The sequence below is a fragment of the Mchenga conophoros genome, linkage group LG23, assembly GCF_057382185.1.
Source record: "Mchenga conophoros isolate Kocher_MC1m ecotype Shallow Benthic linkage group LG23, M_conophoros_male_GT1.1, whole genome shotgun sequence".
NCBI lineage: Eukaryota > Metazoa > Chordata > Actinopteri > Cichliformes > Cichlidae > Mchenga > Mchenga conophoros.
In genome coordinates, this window is record NC_140547.1 from 13,192,409 (window position 1) to 13,209,030 (window position 16,622).

Consider the following 16,622-nt stretch of genomic DNA (forward strand, 5'->3'; position numbering starts at 1 on the left):
AAGTCACAACTAAACTCCCGCTTATTCTTTTTTCCCTCAGCTTACGCTGACAGTCTTCTTTACTACTTTTCTTTTTCAGGTTTCCTTTAGGAAACTTATCCAACATCAATATAAACACAAACACCTTTGAGTTCCAGGTTCACAGAAATCAAGTAAGTCCATTGTTGATTTGGTGGCTTTTCAGGAAATCGGAGAATCGGCTGCTTATTGTGCTGCTAATCACTGTCCTCTTGTCCGTGGATCTGACAGCATGTGGAAGCTGTTTGTCTCTAACAGTCTCTCCGTTTGTGTGACAGACATCGCTAATGAGGAGCAGTACAGGCTTTGTAGAAGGCTCAACCAGGCCCTTTGTGTACAACCTCCTCCTGCTGCCTGGAGAAGTCAAGTCTTTCAACATAAGATTTACTCCCATTGGAAACCACAGCGTCTCCTCCCTCCTCATAGTCAGGTAATACCACATTTTAATGTTAGAAACTAAAACAAAAATGCACTCCTCCATTGAAATGAATCACTTTACTGGGGCATCTGTTTAGAAACAACCTGACGGTGATCGACACGATCATACTTCACGGACGAGGCACGACAGAGAGCCTGAAGGTCGGAGGGAAGCTTCCAGGACAAGGCAGCTCGCTGAGGTTTAAAATGACTGAAGCTCTGTTGAAAGACTGCACAGAGAGTGAGTTTATAAACGATGCAAGAGAGCGGTGTCACCCAATCAATGTGAGCCAGTCATGTTGTAGAGGTTCATCTTAAGTTCAACTGTCTGTTGGCAGGAATATGTACTCATTATGTTAGTAATTGGCCTGCTGGTCTATTTTTCTAAAGATCAGTAAATCTGCCAGTGTTCAATTTCAAAGGCAGCCCCATCCACGAGAACTCATAGATGTGCAAAGTAAAGCTCAATAAATGCAATGAAATAAAACAGATTAGACATGTAAAATATCACAGAGAAAAAGACAACATTATGTATTAATTAAACTTCCTAAATGAAAATATCCAAACACGCAGTGAGCCCTGCTGTTAACAGGATTTATTCCAGTACATTTACTGTGTGTGTGTGTGTTTCAGTATGTTCTATCTAATTTTTCCTCTTTTGAAACATTAAGTTGAATCTTGATTGTCCCTGTTTTTTGTTTCAGAAACAAAAGTGAAAGAGCCAAACTTCACTCTGAAAAGGACGTTCAGAGTGGAGAACACGGGTTTGCTCCCGATCACCATCAAATCGGCAGAAATCAATGGACAAGCCTGCGAAGGATTCGGATTCAAAGTTCTCAACTGTCAAGAATTTGCACTCAAGCCAAATGCTTCGAAAGACCTCGTCATACTGTAAGGACTCACTGCTACACACACACCTCCATCATCAGTGGTTTTCCTGTGCGTGTGTGCGTGCATTCCCCCCTTCGCCACACGAGCCATCCCTAATATGGCCATCTGAGGCGCAGAAGCTCATTTAAGTGCTGTTTAAATGTTCTCTTTGTTGGTGTTAGCCAGTCTGAAGAAAGTTAGCTTCACGGGGGAGTAGTTAAAAGTGCTTTTGTCAGGCAGGGGAATCAATAATGGAAACACCTGCATTAATTCAACTTTTTCCAGTAATGCTACAAAAACACAGTCAGTGATACTGAAATGTTGCTTCCCTAAATTTGTAAAATAAAATGTAACAAAGAGGTGTCAGAATCTGGCCCAGCGGTGTGGCCAGGAGAGCCATGCTGTGATTGGAGAAGGATTTACAGCTGCAGAAGCCCTGAGGCAGAAATGTAGCCTTTCTTTACTCTGCCCTGACAGGTGTATGAAAAGAGTGCTCAAACCCACATAGCAGTGAGACTGAAGAGTGGGAATATAGGACACTATGACAATGACTTATCAAACTTATTAGGGCACGACAGTTTATAAAGCTTTTTCACTCGTATTTGAGGCTTACTTTATGCTAAAGCTAATCTATTCTGCTCATTTCTAGCTCTTTGTGGTCGCCCTCTCTTTAAAGCTGCTTTATAGATCAGCTTTCAACCTTTTTGTTTTTGATAATGTTTACAGTTGAAGCTAGATTGGTCAACCCTGTTGGGTTTTTTGTTTTTTGTAAATTTCAAAGATTAAGGCTTCATTAAAAGTTTGCTTCAGAAGCACTTTGAAATCTCTTCTATAGGGTCGTTGGTGTGCATTTTATTGTGCAATTAATCTTTCCATATTCAACCTCAGGGGGTCCTCTGAATGACGAAGCATTTTTACTGTTGTTCCTTTTTTGCTTTATGATAAGTTTTGTTTATGGTTGCACCACCCGTGAAAACGTACAAACGGACGGATATCAGAATATAAAAGAATATATTTGAATGAAGTGAAAATGTATTCAAAGTGAAAAGGGTTCCAGAATAAACTCCTGCAAGTCATGACTCGAATATTCCAAATAGGAACAATGCACTTGGACACAAAGTGTGTGTGTGTGTGTGTGTGTGTGTGTGTGTGTGTGTGTGTGAGAGAGTGAGTGATATGAAAAGAATAAGCTGAGTGAATTCCATAAATGTGTTTTCATGGCTTTGTTTCGTTTGAATTCCTGTACTTTTCCAGGGCGCTGTTGTTATTGTGCAGACACAGAAACACCCAGGTGCTGACACACCTGAATGCATCTCGTGTCTAACTGGTGTATTTGTCTGATTTGCCCACCTATTTGATGAGTTTGAATAACAAGCCTTTATTTTTGGTAGTTTTTATATGTACGCAACCTTCTTGCTGTCCTTGGTTTGTTTCTGCCTCGGTGAGAGTTTACCTGTGATATTGGGCTGTAAATATAATTTGTTTTGATCAGGACTGTCAGGTGAAACACAATGGATGCTTTTAAAGATTTGGACACAGAGAGAAATTTGGCTGGATCCTCTGAGGCGTGTACGTTCAGAAAAAAGCCTCTCAGATGTTTATTATAGGCAAAGAAACATTGAAACCAGACACACCCTTCATCTTTATACTGTACATATCTTTGTGTATATAAATAACTCATTAGCTCATAAATCATAAAGATACCTCCCAGGTGTTTCCTCCCATGAGCAGGTTTCACGTGGATCGCAGGACAGGCTGCTCAGTGTTCTCTCTCTCCTTTATTGTCAGGTTTACACCCGATTTCACTTCCTCTCGAGTGATCCGGGAGCTGAAGCTGGTGTCGTGCGGCGGCTCAGAATTTGTGTTTGTCCTCAATGCCTCGTTGCCCTATCACATGTTAGCCACATGTGCAGAGACCCTGCCCAGGCCCACCTGGGAGCTCCAGCTCTACATCATTGTGTCTATCGTTATGAGGTGGGTGTCGCCGCACAACGCAAGCAAAACATGCAGAACACGGTTCTATGTGACAATCAATTCATTACAAAAAACTGAGTAGCTGTAGAGTTGACTTCAGGGTTTTAACCTGAATTTCTGCAGTTAGGCCATCAAGATTATGTTACCCTTAATGTAACTTTTAATATTAATATTAATTCTCCTGCTCATAACCAATGCTCTTCTTTCTTTATCACTGGGATTGCTCTTTTTATTTTAAAGCAGGATTAGATTTAAATAAAACTTTATTTGCTTGCCAGAAAAGTAACAGCAAAGACTGTATGCTCACTAAAGACAGATGAGGATGAGGAAACAGCAGAGAGGATCTGTGTGCACGCATTTCTGCTCTCAGCTATTCATGCAGCTCCACCTTCACACACCCAAAGGGAACAGGGTGGTGTTCAAGGCTAACAGGTGCTCTTACCTGGAGACAGAGCTGCACTTTTATTAATGAGCCCAATGTTTGTTTAAAACCCTGAAACAAAAAGTGTTGTTATAGCAGCAGCCTTGTCACGCTCACGCTGTAACCCTGCACTCAGGTTTAATGGTAGGATACTTAATCTAGTTCTGCAGATAGGTCACATGTTTGCATGGGATTGTTTATAAGCCTCAGTTATGCTTGTATAGCAACGGCTTTGGAATACAGATTAAACTAAGTTAGCAGAAAGCTTGATCTCAATCTGACAAACGGTTCATGTGTGCTGTTTGTTTGTGTTACAGTTCCATGTTTCTGATAGTGATCACCACGGCCTACCTGGAGGCTCAGAGCATATGGGAGCCCTTCAAGAGGCGCGTGTCCGTGGAATCCAACTCCACCTTGGAGACTGGGAGACCCTTCAATCTCAGGGACATTGTGCAAATTCACACTGATTCAAAGTAAGTGTAAATGCTCAGTGACAACCTGGGCAAAGCCCGATCACGTGGCACAAGCGGGTGTGTTCAAAGGTGCGAGCACATATTGGTAAAGAGAACTGATTTTTGAGATGAAAGAGGACGTAAAAGTGGTGCAGCAAACGCACAATAAAAATTATCCTTTCAAATGTTTGTGTGCAGAACTTAGAACAATTTTTAAAGATAAAACAGGATCAGTGTCCAACCTCTAAACATCTGAATGTGAGGGTGAACGTAATATTATTATTATTATTATTAGTGTCGTTTTCACACCAAACTAAATTTTTTTTTGGCTCCTAGCCTCCTAACCACAAAAAGAACATGTGCACACTTACCTGCGTGACTCTCACCTGGACACGTTAAGCCCATCCAAGCGTCCGTAGCCAGCTTTTCAGTCCTTTTCAGCATGTTGAAGTCATTTATTAGGATGCTGTTCGCACATAGTTCAGATCTCACCAAACCTGGAAACCGACTGTCCATCACCTCCAGCTGTTCTTCCCCGGGAGCGTGAAGCTTTTTTTTTTTTGTGTGTGTGTGTGTGTGTGTGTGTGTTATAGACTAAGAGCTGCTTTCTTGTAGAGTTGGCAGCTGAAGTTAAAATACATTTTTGAACCACGACCATGATGGGTACCCCAGCATTTCCCATTTGTTAACATCCTTAGCTCTACACATTCATGCGTCCATGTGAGCTCTCCTCATATAGGTATCATTGAAATTTATAGAATTCACAGATTAATAAATTCATGTTAATCCCACAGCTCTACGTGCACTGAGTAGTTACTCCAATGAGCATCATTTCTCTGTAATGTCATTTTTCATTCATTCAAAATTTAGACCTGCAGTCCAGATCTGGCCCTTATAATCAGGCACTCCTTAAACTTCAGGCTTCAGTCATTAAAATGTCCAAACATTTGAAGATTTTTGCTGTTTTTTTAACTGGATTAATTGCCTCTGACGCGCCAAGAAGGTTGCTGATGGCCGTTTGCCTGTGGCTAACCGCTTCCTGCAGTTTTTACCATATCTGGCACTGAAACAGCTTATTGGCCGTTATCGCCGGCCATTCAGTCGATTTGAATTTTAATCGGAGGCGCACTGAGATGGAGCACAAAGCAAAACTTTATGGTTGCGGATAAACTTTTTTTATCTTGTGCTTGTTCTCAGTACAGCTGAGAATTCAAATCAAGACCAAATAGTTCTACATGCAAATCTTCTCACTCGGCAGCCATCTTTAAAGCGTTCTGGGAGCCTATTTGAGCATTTATTTCAAGAAATTATGAAATTATTTTAAATAATCTATAGACTCAGCAGTCAAACCTCCGAGAAGGTTTGATGATTTTGCCACAAAATAAGATTTTGAAAAGCTTTTTTTCCCCTGAAAGTTAAGCTTCTGTCACCGTCGTTCCTGTTAATGCTCACTTAGTGCTCAGTGTGTCACTCAGAGGATGAGGTGCTTCTCCCTGCAGCGAGCAGGGGCTTCACAGATTTGAACCGCCGTGTTTGACGCTCTTTATCAACGCCCAGAGACAGTTTAAATGTTAAAACTATAAATGTGCATATACAGAGTTACTGACAGACTTCTTTGTGAACACTCATCTATAGCGACCCACCACAAAACTCCAGAGGTTTATACGCATCCACCAACGGGTCAGCTCGGGGAGGCCGACAGAACAGCAGCCGTCCCTCGCCAGACTCCGACGGCCAGGGTAACAGGTCCAGGATCAGCTTCACCCGCCCACCTATGCAACCACCTTCCTCCCAGCTCACCAAAGGAAGTTCAGTCTCTGGCAACGAAGGCCCTCCAGCTCCCTGCCAGGTAACCAACCGCAAAGGTCGCAGCACCAAACAGCCTGACCTCCAGAGTCCAAGCTTAGGCGGCCCGTCGCTGCCTCACAGAGGCATCTGCCCCGACGACGAGTTCGCCAACCTCATTGGAGCCATGGACAACGACCTCGACCGTCCAGAGCCGCTCAGTCCCGAAACTCTTCAGGAGCAGAGTTCTCAGTCCATACCAAGCAAAGGTACAGACACAACTTTTAATGAGAGGAGAAATTCTCTGTGGTCGTTCACAGCGTTTTACAGTGTGTGCTGATATCGTTTGCAGGGTTGGAATCCAAAGGGAAGCTGCGCGCTAAAGCAAAAGCCCAGAGAAAGAAGGAAGAGAAGGAGAAAAAGTCAACAGTAAAGACTCAGGGAGACGAGCTCAAAGATCTCGCCGACAACGACGACAGCTCCTCCACGACTACAGAGACCTCCAATCCAGATGTGGAGACAAACATTAAAGAGGTAAAAAAATGTTAAAGTATGTGCCAGCACATGGTCTCTGTTTGTTGTTTGCTAAAAATATGCATCACTTTTTCCAGGAACCAGTAAAAAAGAAAGGAAGGACAATAACCCCGGAAATGGCAAAAGAAGAAACATCAAATTTTCTTATAAAACCTAAAATGAAGAAACAAGTAATCACAAAGAAGGAGAACCAAGCAGAAAAATCCAGGTTTGAGTCTTTTTTTTTTCTTTTTCTTTTTTACTTTTCATCCTAAAGTGACTAAAATAACACAGTGGACTCATTTATGACCTCACATTTTCCACAGAAGGCTTTTCTTAATGTTCTATTTGCGTCTGATATCTGACCAAAAACATCAGTGGCACATAGAAATGCTCAGTGTGACTCCACGCAGTCACCTACAAGTTAAACTACAAGCCACTGCTTCCACTTTGTTCTCTTCCTGAACAAATCGTTCGTGTTCTCAGTTCTCTCGAGCTGCCCTACGTAACACCGCTGGAGACCAAGCAGCGGAAGAACTTCCCCTCCAAATCTCTCCATCCTCTCACCAGCATCACAAAGACGAGACCTCTACAGAAACCTAGATGTAAGTTTTGTATACAATAACTTTATTTAATTATGCCATCCAGAATTTGACCTTCATACTGTGAATATTTTCAGTATTACAGGCCTTCGAAGTACATGAGGGGTTTCTCGTTGTTTTTACTGCCATTTTTGAGGCTTCATAAATACAGCAGATATTCAAATGAAATTTCCAGAGCTGAAAAACACATTTAAAGACGCTCAGTCCTTTAACTTTTAGTGGGTGTAGCACCTGATTATCTATCTATCTGATGGTCTAAAGCCAAGATATAATCATGTTTTTGTTCTTTATGGGGTTTTTTTTCTTTGAGCGTCACTATGATGGGCTCATACTTTGAATAAAAAGCAGCAGTTTAATGTCTGTGATGTAGAGGAGCAGAATCAGAAAGCATTAGTGCCCTCATCTGTTTCTGAAAATTCACTGCGGGGTCATATTTTCATGTGGGCTGGGTGGCTGCTCAAAACAACTTACAGGATATTAAACGTCTCCTTTATACCTTTATACAAACATAGATTTCATGTGTCTGTCTTCGAAATTACGAGGAAGTAAAAATAACACGAATAAGCAGTGCCAAAGTTCAGTCATATTATAAAGGTAAAACTTTGCATGGCGTCATGTAACATGCTGAATAAAAATCAGCCGATTCTTAGAGTCAGATCCACTAAGGCCAGCAGGCAACTAAGAGGCACTTTCCACAGAATGACCTTGGTGGTTTTGGCGTGTTTTTCACAGTAGACGGAAAGCTGGAGGACGGGCGGCCTTCCTTTTTCCCCAAAGCGTCAGAGCTGGGACACAGCAGCAGCTCTGAAGGAGAGAAGGAGTGCGCTTCACCTGAGTGGGACGTCCCTCTTTCCAAAAACAGCATCCGTAAGTCCAGACCCAATCGGTGGCGTCAGCTCGCGTTCAGACCGGTCTTCGACGAGTCTAACGAGCTGCTTTACTCCCGTCTCCTTTTGCAGCAGCTGACAGTCTTCAGCAGATCTCCCTGCAGACGATAAATGCAGATCCTTTCCTGAAGCGATCGGCCACAGCTGGGACCTGCTCCCCTCCACCCACCTCCCCCAGCTTACTGTCTCGAGGAACCTACAGCAGTGTGGTCAGCAGCAACAGGTGATTCACATGCAGGACAGTCAGTCGTTTAGGACTCTTGTTAACAGTGAGAGGCGCCAAGGCCATAGACAGGACATGTTTTATCTTGATTTGTCAGAATAAAGCATGCTGCAATTCTAACAAGAGTACTGAACACGTGCTGTATATTCACAGTGAGATAAACCAGAAGAAAGCCCCAGGAAATAAACTGCCTGCAGCCCTCCCGCAGCCGGGCAAAAACGGGAACCTCACCTTTGCTGACGCTGTAACTAAAGGTTATGACAAAAGCCCAGGTGAATATGGAGCGCTGAATCAGTCCTTTATGTTAGTGGGAACATTTTTCCCACTGTGCTTTGTTTACGGGATGTTTTCTGCCTCCCTCAGGTGGCTCTGGTGCAGGTAAAACTGACAGCCAAGGCAAGAGTCTGGAGCACATGAGATCCTTTGAAAGCGACAGCTCAGACAGGTAACAGGAAGGAAAGTGTGCACCAGCACAAATATCTCATTTTAGAGGCAGTTTACTGCAAATTGAGCTGAAATTAGTGTTGAAATAAGCACAAGGTGATATTCTGCTCTGCCAAAGGAGTGTTCATTTATTTGGAATGACAGAGCAGATATTATGAGGATGGTATTGGCGCAGGTGAATGGCTCAAAGCTGCGAACAGGTGCCAAGGCTTCGGTTCTGTCCTGAAACTCGTCAGTTCTCTCCACAAATGTTTGGATTGGATTGAAAGGAAGTGGCTGTGTCCTTGTTTGTAGATCAGCACACTGCTGCACAAATGTCCACTCTCTTGCGATCGTGGCCTGACAGTAATGTGCAGTACTCTGGATCGGTGTCCCAGGGCCAGCTCTATTAACTGAGCGTTCCTTTTTATCTTAAAGCTCTGGACTGTGGAGTCCAATCGACACGACCAGCAGTCCAAACTACCAGTCGGCCAACGCTTTCTCCGCTTTTGGCTCCAACAATCACTTCAACCTGACGGGAGGTAAGCAGACGGACGCAGAGCCTCGTGTTCAGATTGTTCACAGCCTTCCAGCTAAAATGTGTGTGGTGTCTGTTGTTTTTAGTGTTCAGTGGAATGAGTCTCCAAAAGCCATCTGAGCCTCAGCAGAGCTGGCCAGAGTTCACTACCACCGTCCCCTCCTCCATCTGGGACATACCGAGCCCCACTGATCCCCTGCACTCCTGGACCAGCACCCCCAGCTCTACGCCCACCTCAGCCACAGTGAGATCTTTTCTGTGATATGATGCAGTTCGCAGATACTCCGACTTCCTGTTCATGATTTTATTAAATTTTTTTCCCCTTAGTCACTCCTGGGAAACGGCCGCAACCCGTGGTCTACAACCACACCCTTCGGCAGCTCCATTTGGTCAACGAGTGCAGAGCCAGCCTTAAACCCTTTCCCTCCAACCACCACCTCGACACCTCTGACGGATCTCGTCAGCAGCTCCGCTCCGTCGCCACCGCCAGCCGTGGTGGCTTCCACCGAGATGAGTCGGACCTACAACCCCTGGAGCATGTGGGGCCCCACCGTTAGCAGGCGCAGCTCTGAGCCGTGGCCCAGCTCCTCCAACAACACCAACTAAGGCCACGCCGTAGCACTTAAGTTCTCTGTACTCATAAAGCAAATTCTCATGTAATCAGATTCCCGACAAGAAGCAGCCTGGAGCGATCGCCAGCCCGGCGCTGCGTATAGGTCTCTGCAGCTTTTTATTCCCGAGGGGTGGGGGTGGGGAGGGATGCTCACTTTTATTTGAATTTCTTTTAACAGGTTTCCCTAAAGTTAAGAGGCTGATAGCACGGCGAAGGCTGCGTTTGTCCTTTAAAAGTGACACTTGGAGCAAAATCTCTTAAGTTCAGTATTAATGTTGGAATAGATGTCTATTTGAAGCCATAAGTCCCGCTTTCACCATCACTTGGATTCCTACTGGTGGCTTTGAGGTCTGTCATTGCACCAGGCTTTTATTTGGCTGCAGGGATCTTGAATAAATCCAGAGTTGTTCTTCATGAAACAGCCCCCAAAAAAGCTTCAAGAAAATTCATGTCCCCACTACTTTTTTTCTTCTTCTTCAAAGCCTTCTGTGGGAATAAATTGGTCAGGTGATCAAAAAAATATTTAAGTTTGAGGTTTGTATTGTACATCACCTCGATTTGTCAGCAAAATTAAATAAAGGATTTCAGCAGAAACGCTCATGTTTCAGGTTTTTTATTCCATTGAAACATTTCAAGCTTTAGGCTTTTACAACAGCTTTGCATGATTCAAAATGATCCTTCTTTATATGACACTGGGCCTCATTGCAGCCCCTCAGTGCATTCTGTGTCTAAAGCCAGCCTTTATGACCCAAGACGTAGAAAAACCTCAGAATGATTGAAGAGCCGTCTGAAGCTTCGGGTACGTACACTGACCTCATTACAAAGAGCATCCACGACTGGACATGGAACAGCAGAGAGGTTTAGGTTGTTGTGCGCTTCACCTGAAAGCCTGAGCCCTAAAAGTTTACCCAAAACTACTGTTTGAAGAAAACCGATCAAATATCCACGGTAACAATGCTGGTTCTGTTCCTCATACATAAATATGTGTTTATGACACGATATCCCATTATCCTAAAAAACAAAGTAAAAAGTCGATTGACAAAGTTATGATAGGAAACATTTTTAGTTAAGAATATTATATATATTACTGGCACACAGTAACATACAGCCAATGAAACCCTCCAAAGGGTATTTTTAAAGTTAACGTAGCACGTGTTTAGTGGAGCATCCTCATCTTATGTCTCAGATTGTAATTTTTAATGTAAGAGATTTTACGTTAGTGCTGTTACGTTGCATGTTACTGATGCTAAAAGTTTATTATTGGAAACAGAATAAAAATTTACTCAGTATGATTTGGTGTGTTTGTGAGATGAGTACAAACAACTTTCATGTGACAAAGTTTCAAGCTTTGTTACCCTCAATGTTCGATCCGTTTTCTGATTATTAATCGTAGAAAAACTTTACCAAGTGCATTCTTTGTAAAATTTCACTCATCTTTTCGCCGTGAATCCTCCTGAGTCCAAATCATTTTCTGATATAGCTTTTATTTTTTAGATTGTGACACTTGGAGTGGGTCTAAAATTGATTTGGTTGCAGTTTAAATGTCCTTAGCTCTGATGTACTCTTGAGGGATTTTAATTTTAAACAATCACGATCGCCTATAACGGTAAAAGGTTGCATTGCTTTATTAAATAAAACATTCCAAAAAATCCAGCTTATTGTGATTGGTCAGGTGGGAAAATTTAGTAACCATCTTCCCTGACATCATTTGTGGCTATAAAATGATGTCAGTCAAAGGGCACTTAGTGATGCAGCAGTTAAATGAAGGAAGTCCAGACTTTACTTCTTGCAGGGCTGTCTGAGGGACTCCTTCAGAAGCTCGCTGAACTTGGCTGTGTCACATTTAGTCAACACAAACACGCTGTGGCTCTTCTTCAGCTGATTTGTGCGATCCAGCGCCAACATGCCTCGAGCAATGGAGCCCTGGAGCTCCACGCGGACGGGACACTCGATGCTCTCCGTCACCACGCTGCGGTCGATGCAGGCCGCCATCGCGTAGGAATCATAGGAGACAAAGCCCGGCCCAAAGTACACGTCTCTCTTAGTCATCATGGCCTCTCTGGAATAAGCCCAGCATTTAGACGTTATCATCCTCATGAAGCGTGCAGCTGGAGCGTCCTGATTGACGAGCTCCTCAAGGAACTCCTGCACAAATCAGGAATTTCAGTTTAAAGTGACCCACATGGCAGGGCCATGCACTTCTCTAAGCGTGGAGATCTTACCCACGTCAGTGCGTTTCTGCACGCATATTCCCACGATGCCAGGTAGGTAGGACAGAGGAACTCCTCAAGAACAATATAGGCCGACTCTGGATCCATGGCGAAGTTAAACTCTGCACACAGAGTCACGTTTCCTTTTCCTATAAAGGCAGAAGCACCATTATTCACTCCTGAACGCCTCACGCTCGAACACCAGTCACCACGAGGCCGTTTTACCTTCCATGTTGCCGCCCATGATGTACACCTCCCTGAGCTTTTGGGGAAAATGGGGGTCAAGTCTGACCGCCAGCGCCAGATTAGTGAGCGGGCCGAGAGCCACCAAGGAGACCTGTGGAGGACATGTTTTCTTCCATTAGTGTTTTCTCAAGGGGAATTGTTGAGATCTGTGCCTAACTGAGCAAAGAATCATGCTCTTTGGGAAACGCATCACAATTTAGGATCAAATTGTGACTAAACGAAGGAGTTTTTGAACCTGGTTCTGGTTTTCGGACACCAGTCTTATCATTGCGGTAACTGCATGCTCCTTTTGGATTTTCTCCTCCCAACAAGGATCTTTCTCCTTTATCACATCTCCGAGTCCATCACTTCCAAAGTGGGCAGTGGGTGAGTTTCCCGCTCCAACCAGAGGGCCAGCAGAACCTTGAAACACTGGAATCTACAGGAGGAAGTTCAGATTAGTGCAGCTTTCCTTACAGATTAACACCTGAGTTCTGCCGACACAACACTGCGGTGTAAACCCTGCTGGCCAGGCTCAGCAAGACTTGTCACAAAATACCAAAGATTACAATATATTAAACTCCGCCAAGGATGTTACTTTAATGCTGCCATTTGTGTTTATGTGAGCAGAAATTCACTAGTCCAGGAACCTTTCTCCTAATCTGGTTAAACTAACATTTTATGAACATGCATGACAGGAAGTCTGTTACTGACTCTCAAAGGCAGACAAATCCCATCTGTTTAAACAACCAATGGATGATTTACAAAGGTATAAAAAAAAAAATCCTTAAAGGGACCTCAGAGAGGGCAGTTTAGAAACAGATCATTGTTTCTAAACATAACATCTGTGTGTGTGTGATGCAGTTTTTATTTAATAATTGATATTTGAATAGCTGGAGGTCTGTGCTCTTCTAATTTCGACAATACCCTAATTGTTGTGACTAATGAGTCTGTGTGCTACACCAATACTTTGAAAAGTAACAACTTAGACTGTTTCTACAGCACATTTAAACACACGTGAACCGAAGTGCTGCACAGCAGGTGAAACATTCAGTAAAAAATTCATAGAAAATGAATCATTTAAGAACATTACATCTATATTAAAATACACAAATCTGCATTTCCTCAGATTGTGATTGTTCAGACAGCTTCAGTAAACGCACCCCGTTACGCTCACAGACTGAGAGCACCCTCAAAACGTTCTGACACACGTTGTCGACCGTCGTGTTCCCAAACACGCAGGTGACGCCCAGGATGTGGATGTTAGGCGCCGCCAACGCCATCATTATTGCCTGAGCATCGTCTATGCCGCAATCGGTGTCGATGATCATTAGCTTCTTTTCCATGGTCTCCTGTAAGATTACAAACAACACAATACATTAACTGTAAAACAGTAAAATATGATGAGCTCCTAACAGGCAGACATATGCACCACCTGGTTTTTCATTAGAGAGGAGTTTTTCACTGCTCTGCCTATCAAATATCTCCAGGATCCTGATTCTCAGCTCACACAGTAGATTCTGCTCAGTATTCAGAGCTGTCTGAAGGACCTTTGTCATCATTACCTGTATCTGCTGAGAGAAACTCCTCTAGTGGACTTCTGTACCTTTGGAGCCTGCCTCGGTTCTTGTTGCCTCACACCTGGCTGTGGCAGTACAGGTAGGTGGAGACACTCATACAGATTAACTTCTCCTCGGTGACCCTTTGGACTCTGAGGTTACTCTTTCTGGCAAGAGACGGTTTTGTTTTGTTGTTTTTTTGACATTTTAATCTTCAAGTCTTCAATCAAAGACTAAACAGCAGTGTAATATTCCTCACCATGACCTCTGAGGAGTGTTATCCTGTTATCAGGTTTGATTTACCCCTCAGCCCTTTTTCTTTTCTGTGTTTGTTAAAACAAGAAATGCCAGGGAAATGCTCTATTAGCAATGAAAATCCTACAGATAATACTAGAGTCAGTGGTGTCATTTTAGTTCAGAAAGGTACCGAAAGGCGCATTTAAAATCTTTTTACAGGAAAAAAAAAGTTTTGACACCAATATCACATCAATCATATTTGTTACTTGTTACGAAGAGCAAAATATCCCACACAAATCTGACTAAACTGGGAGCTGTTTCCACAAAAGAGAGCCCTGAAAACTAAAGGCTTTTCAGAATGTTTTTAAAACAACCTAATAATAATGAACTCAATTACTCAATAAAGTATTTAAGTAAGTAAGTTTGTGAGGTTTGCTCATAGGGGGTCATCTTGATTGTTAGCTCTTTGCCTTACAATAAAAAGCATCTTGATGCAACTGTTGATCTGATTTGGCGTTATGTAAATAAAAAGAAGTATTATTGGTTATTCAAATAATATTATCATCTGAAATGTGTTAAATAAATTCTAGTATTGGAACTGAAAAACATATCTTAACCATGAACAAATATTTAAAACAGAAGTTGACCCAAGGTTCTTTAAAACTCGGTTTCTAAAAAAAATTAAATGAAATAAATTCTTTTAAAAACCAAAAAACGTTTCAAAATACATGACAAGCTGAAAGGGTTGTTTTGTTGTGTTAACTAATTATTATGGAAAGTTACTATCGCTGCGATTTAGTGACCATTGTAACATGTTCAAGCACACTGCTCTGTATAAACTGCTTTTATAACTTTGAAGTATCCGTATCGGTAAGATTGGCCCTGTATTTTACTTGTTATCATATAGCACACCACCAGGGACAGGAGAAGTCATTCTGCTAGTGATTCGGCTAAGCTTAGCAATTAGGTTAGCTTCCTAAACAAACAATGAGTGAATATTATGCGTATAATTTGCAGATGATTCAGCAAAGAGTGTGTTTCTGATAAAGAACGTGAAGGTTACATTGTGAAATGAGCCGTTAAACAAAAGCATGTAAGCATGTAATGCACAGATTAACCTGCTGAAAAACACCACTGTAAGTAGTAACAGGAACCGGAAGTGATCCAATAGCAAGCCACGACCGCCAGAGGACGCGCAAAGATCAAAGTTCAGGTTTGCTTATAGTTTTTAGAGTCAGGTCACCTGTTAGAAGAAAGAAATCACAGTATGTCCACTACAAAAACGGCCAATCTGTATTTATAGAGTGATCGTGCGGTTTAAACTGCAAGTAATGTAATTATATTTTTCGCTTTTAAAGGTTTAAGTCGGATCTCCAATGAACAGACTCACCTTAGGTCTGCGTGCTTGAGCTTCAAAGAGCCTCCGCAGGCGCTCGAGCAATTCGTGAGCCGCAGAGGGACACATTTCCGGTCTCTCTCTTATAGCCGTCTCCCCTCTGTCACACTGTCTTGTCTCAATCTCTTCCATTTTTCTTTTCTCAGTCTTTCTTACTGGTATGAGTACAGGGCGTGGCACTGGTAACCTTTAAACGTTTAAAATAATGCCTTGAAATAATGCAGAAAAATATTAACCGTTATGTTATTATTCATGCTGTCATTATTAACATTTTTTGTAGCTATACTGTTAAAAGTGACATACACTTTTAACAGTATAGCTATGATCAGCAGCTATGCACTCTGTGTTTGTGTGCATTGTGGTACAGGGGTCGTCCTCTGGACCACAGGGCGATGTATAAAGATGCTTGGGACAGCGTCTGCCTTCAGTCTCAACTTTCCCTTTTTAGTACAAACTGATCTGCCTCAAAATGTGCCTACAGACTAACTTCATTATATTTATTTCCATATACACAGAAACTAATTTACAGAATATGCAGCTCTACATGTCATTACATGTCTATAGGTTTATAAAAGTTTATGTTACATTAGTAACTGATGATTCTTTGCTAAATATCAGCAGGCAGTTTCCCATTCAAGCCTACTGCATGTCTGCATTTAACTTGCTCTCGGCAAAACCAATGGAGGTATTGAGATTCTCAACTCCTGGGTTTTTGGAAAATGTTTTAAGTATATGCCTTTCTGTGTGGAGTTTGCATGTTCTCTCCGTGTTTGCGTGGGTTCTCTCCGGGTACTCCGGCTTCCTCCCACAGCCCAAAGACATAACTCTAAATTAGCCCTGTGACAAACTGGCGACCTGTCCAGGGTGTACCCTGCCTCTCGCCCTATGACAACTGGGATAGGCTCCAGTCCCCCACCCTGAAAAGGGATAAGCGGAGGAGAATGGATGGGTGGATGGAAAAACAATGTTAACTTGTTACAATGGCGTTAAAGCCATAGTAATAACTGTTAACGCCGTGGGTAACGGTGACCGTTTACTCACCGCATACATATATATTAATGAAACTACATATAAGATAAAATTTTTTTTTAAGTTAATGCATTTAGAGATTAATAATTACCACAAATAATAAATGTATCGACGGACGTGTCTCTGAGTCTACAAATTTAAATTGCCCGGTATGCACTTTCAGGAACTATCTGAATATATCACGTGACGCTGACGAGACTCGTCCATTCAAGCGCTCTACTGTGATTGGT

At 42.6% G+C, this 16,622-nt stretch overlaps 2 protein-coding genes across 11 annotated transcripts in view; one reads left to right on the plus strand and one right to left on the minus strand.

The window, feature by feature from the left end:
- tmem131 (transmembrane protein 131) overlaps positions 1-10,330 on the plus strand; it is a 41,052-nt gene extending 30,722 nt beyond the window's left edge. For both annotated transcript variants that reach the window (XM_085266011.1, XM_085266012.1), the window contains 17 exons: positions 80-152; positions 297-448; positions 534-676; positions 1,140-1,326; positions 3,094-3,279; positions 4,018-4,173; positions 5,788-6,206; positions 6,290-6,471; positions 6,549-6,679; positions 6,937-7,055; positions 7,785-7,919; positions 8,012-8,162; positions 8,316-8,434; positions 8,526-8,607; positions 9,024-9,127; positions 9,210-9,367; positions 9,451-10,330. In XM_085266011.1, the coding sequence (XP_085122137.1) occupies positions 80-152; positions 297-448; positions 534-676; positions 1,140-1,326; positions 3,094-3,279; positions 4,018-4,173; positions 5,788-6,206; positions 6,290-6,471; positions 6,549-6,679; positions 6,937-7,055; positions 7,785-7,919; positions 8,012-8,162; positions 8,316-8,434; positions 8,526-8,607; positions 9,024-9,127; positions 9,210-9,367; positions 9,451-9,729 (2,776 nt within the window). In that variant the 3' untranslated portion in view covers positions 9,730-10,330. The remainder of the gene's footprint in view (positions 1-79; positions 153-296; positions 449-533; positions 677-1,139; positions 1,327-3,093; positions 3,280-4,017; positions 4,174-5,787; positions 6,207-6,289; positions 6,472-6,548; positions 6,680-6,936; positions 7,056-7,784; positions 7,920-8,011; positions 8,163-8,315; positions 8,435-8,525; positions 8,608-9,023; positions 9,128-9,209; positions 9,368-9,450) is intronic.
- Positions 10,331-11,345: 1,015 nt separating this feature from the next.
- Positions 11,346-16,589, minus strand: LOC146546830 (inosine-uridine preferring nucleoside hydrolase). Of its 9 annotated transcripts, none has more exons than XM_085266020.1 (8): positions 15,086-15,326; positions 13,990-14,053; positions 13,778-13,897; positions 13,335-13,523; positions 12,428-12,610; positions 12,172-12,283; positions 11,959-12,095; positions 11,346-11,881 (listed from the first exon to the last, which is right to left on the minus strand). In XM_085266020.1, exons 4-8 carry the CDS (start codon positions 13,515-13,517, stop codon positions 11,516-11,518), a joined length of 981 nt encoding a protein of 326 aa, XP_085122146.1. In that variant the 5' UTR covers positions 13,518-13,523; positions 13,778-13,897; positions 13,990-14,053; positions 15,086-15,326; the 3' UTR covers positions 11,346-11,515. The 9 variants fall into 9 exon arrangements, with proteins under 9 accessions (XP_085122146.1, XP_085122143.1, XP_085122140.1 ...); XM_085266017.1 differs by having other exon boundaries at positions 13,737-13,897; XM_085266014.1 differs by lacking the exons at positions 13,778-13,897; positions 13,990-14,053; positions 15,086-15,326 and adding exons at positions 15,358-15,572; positions 16,484-16,589.
- Between the last annotated feature and the right edge of the window lie 33 nt (positions 16,590-16,622).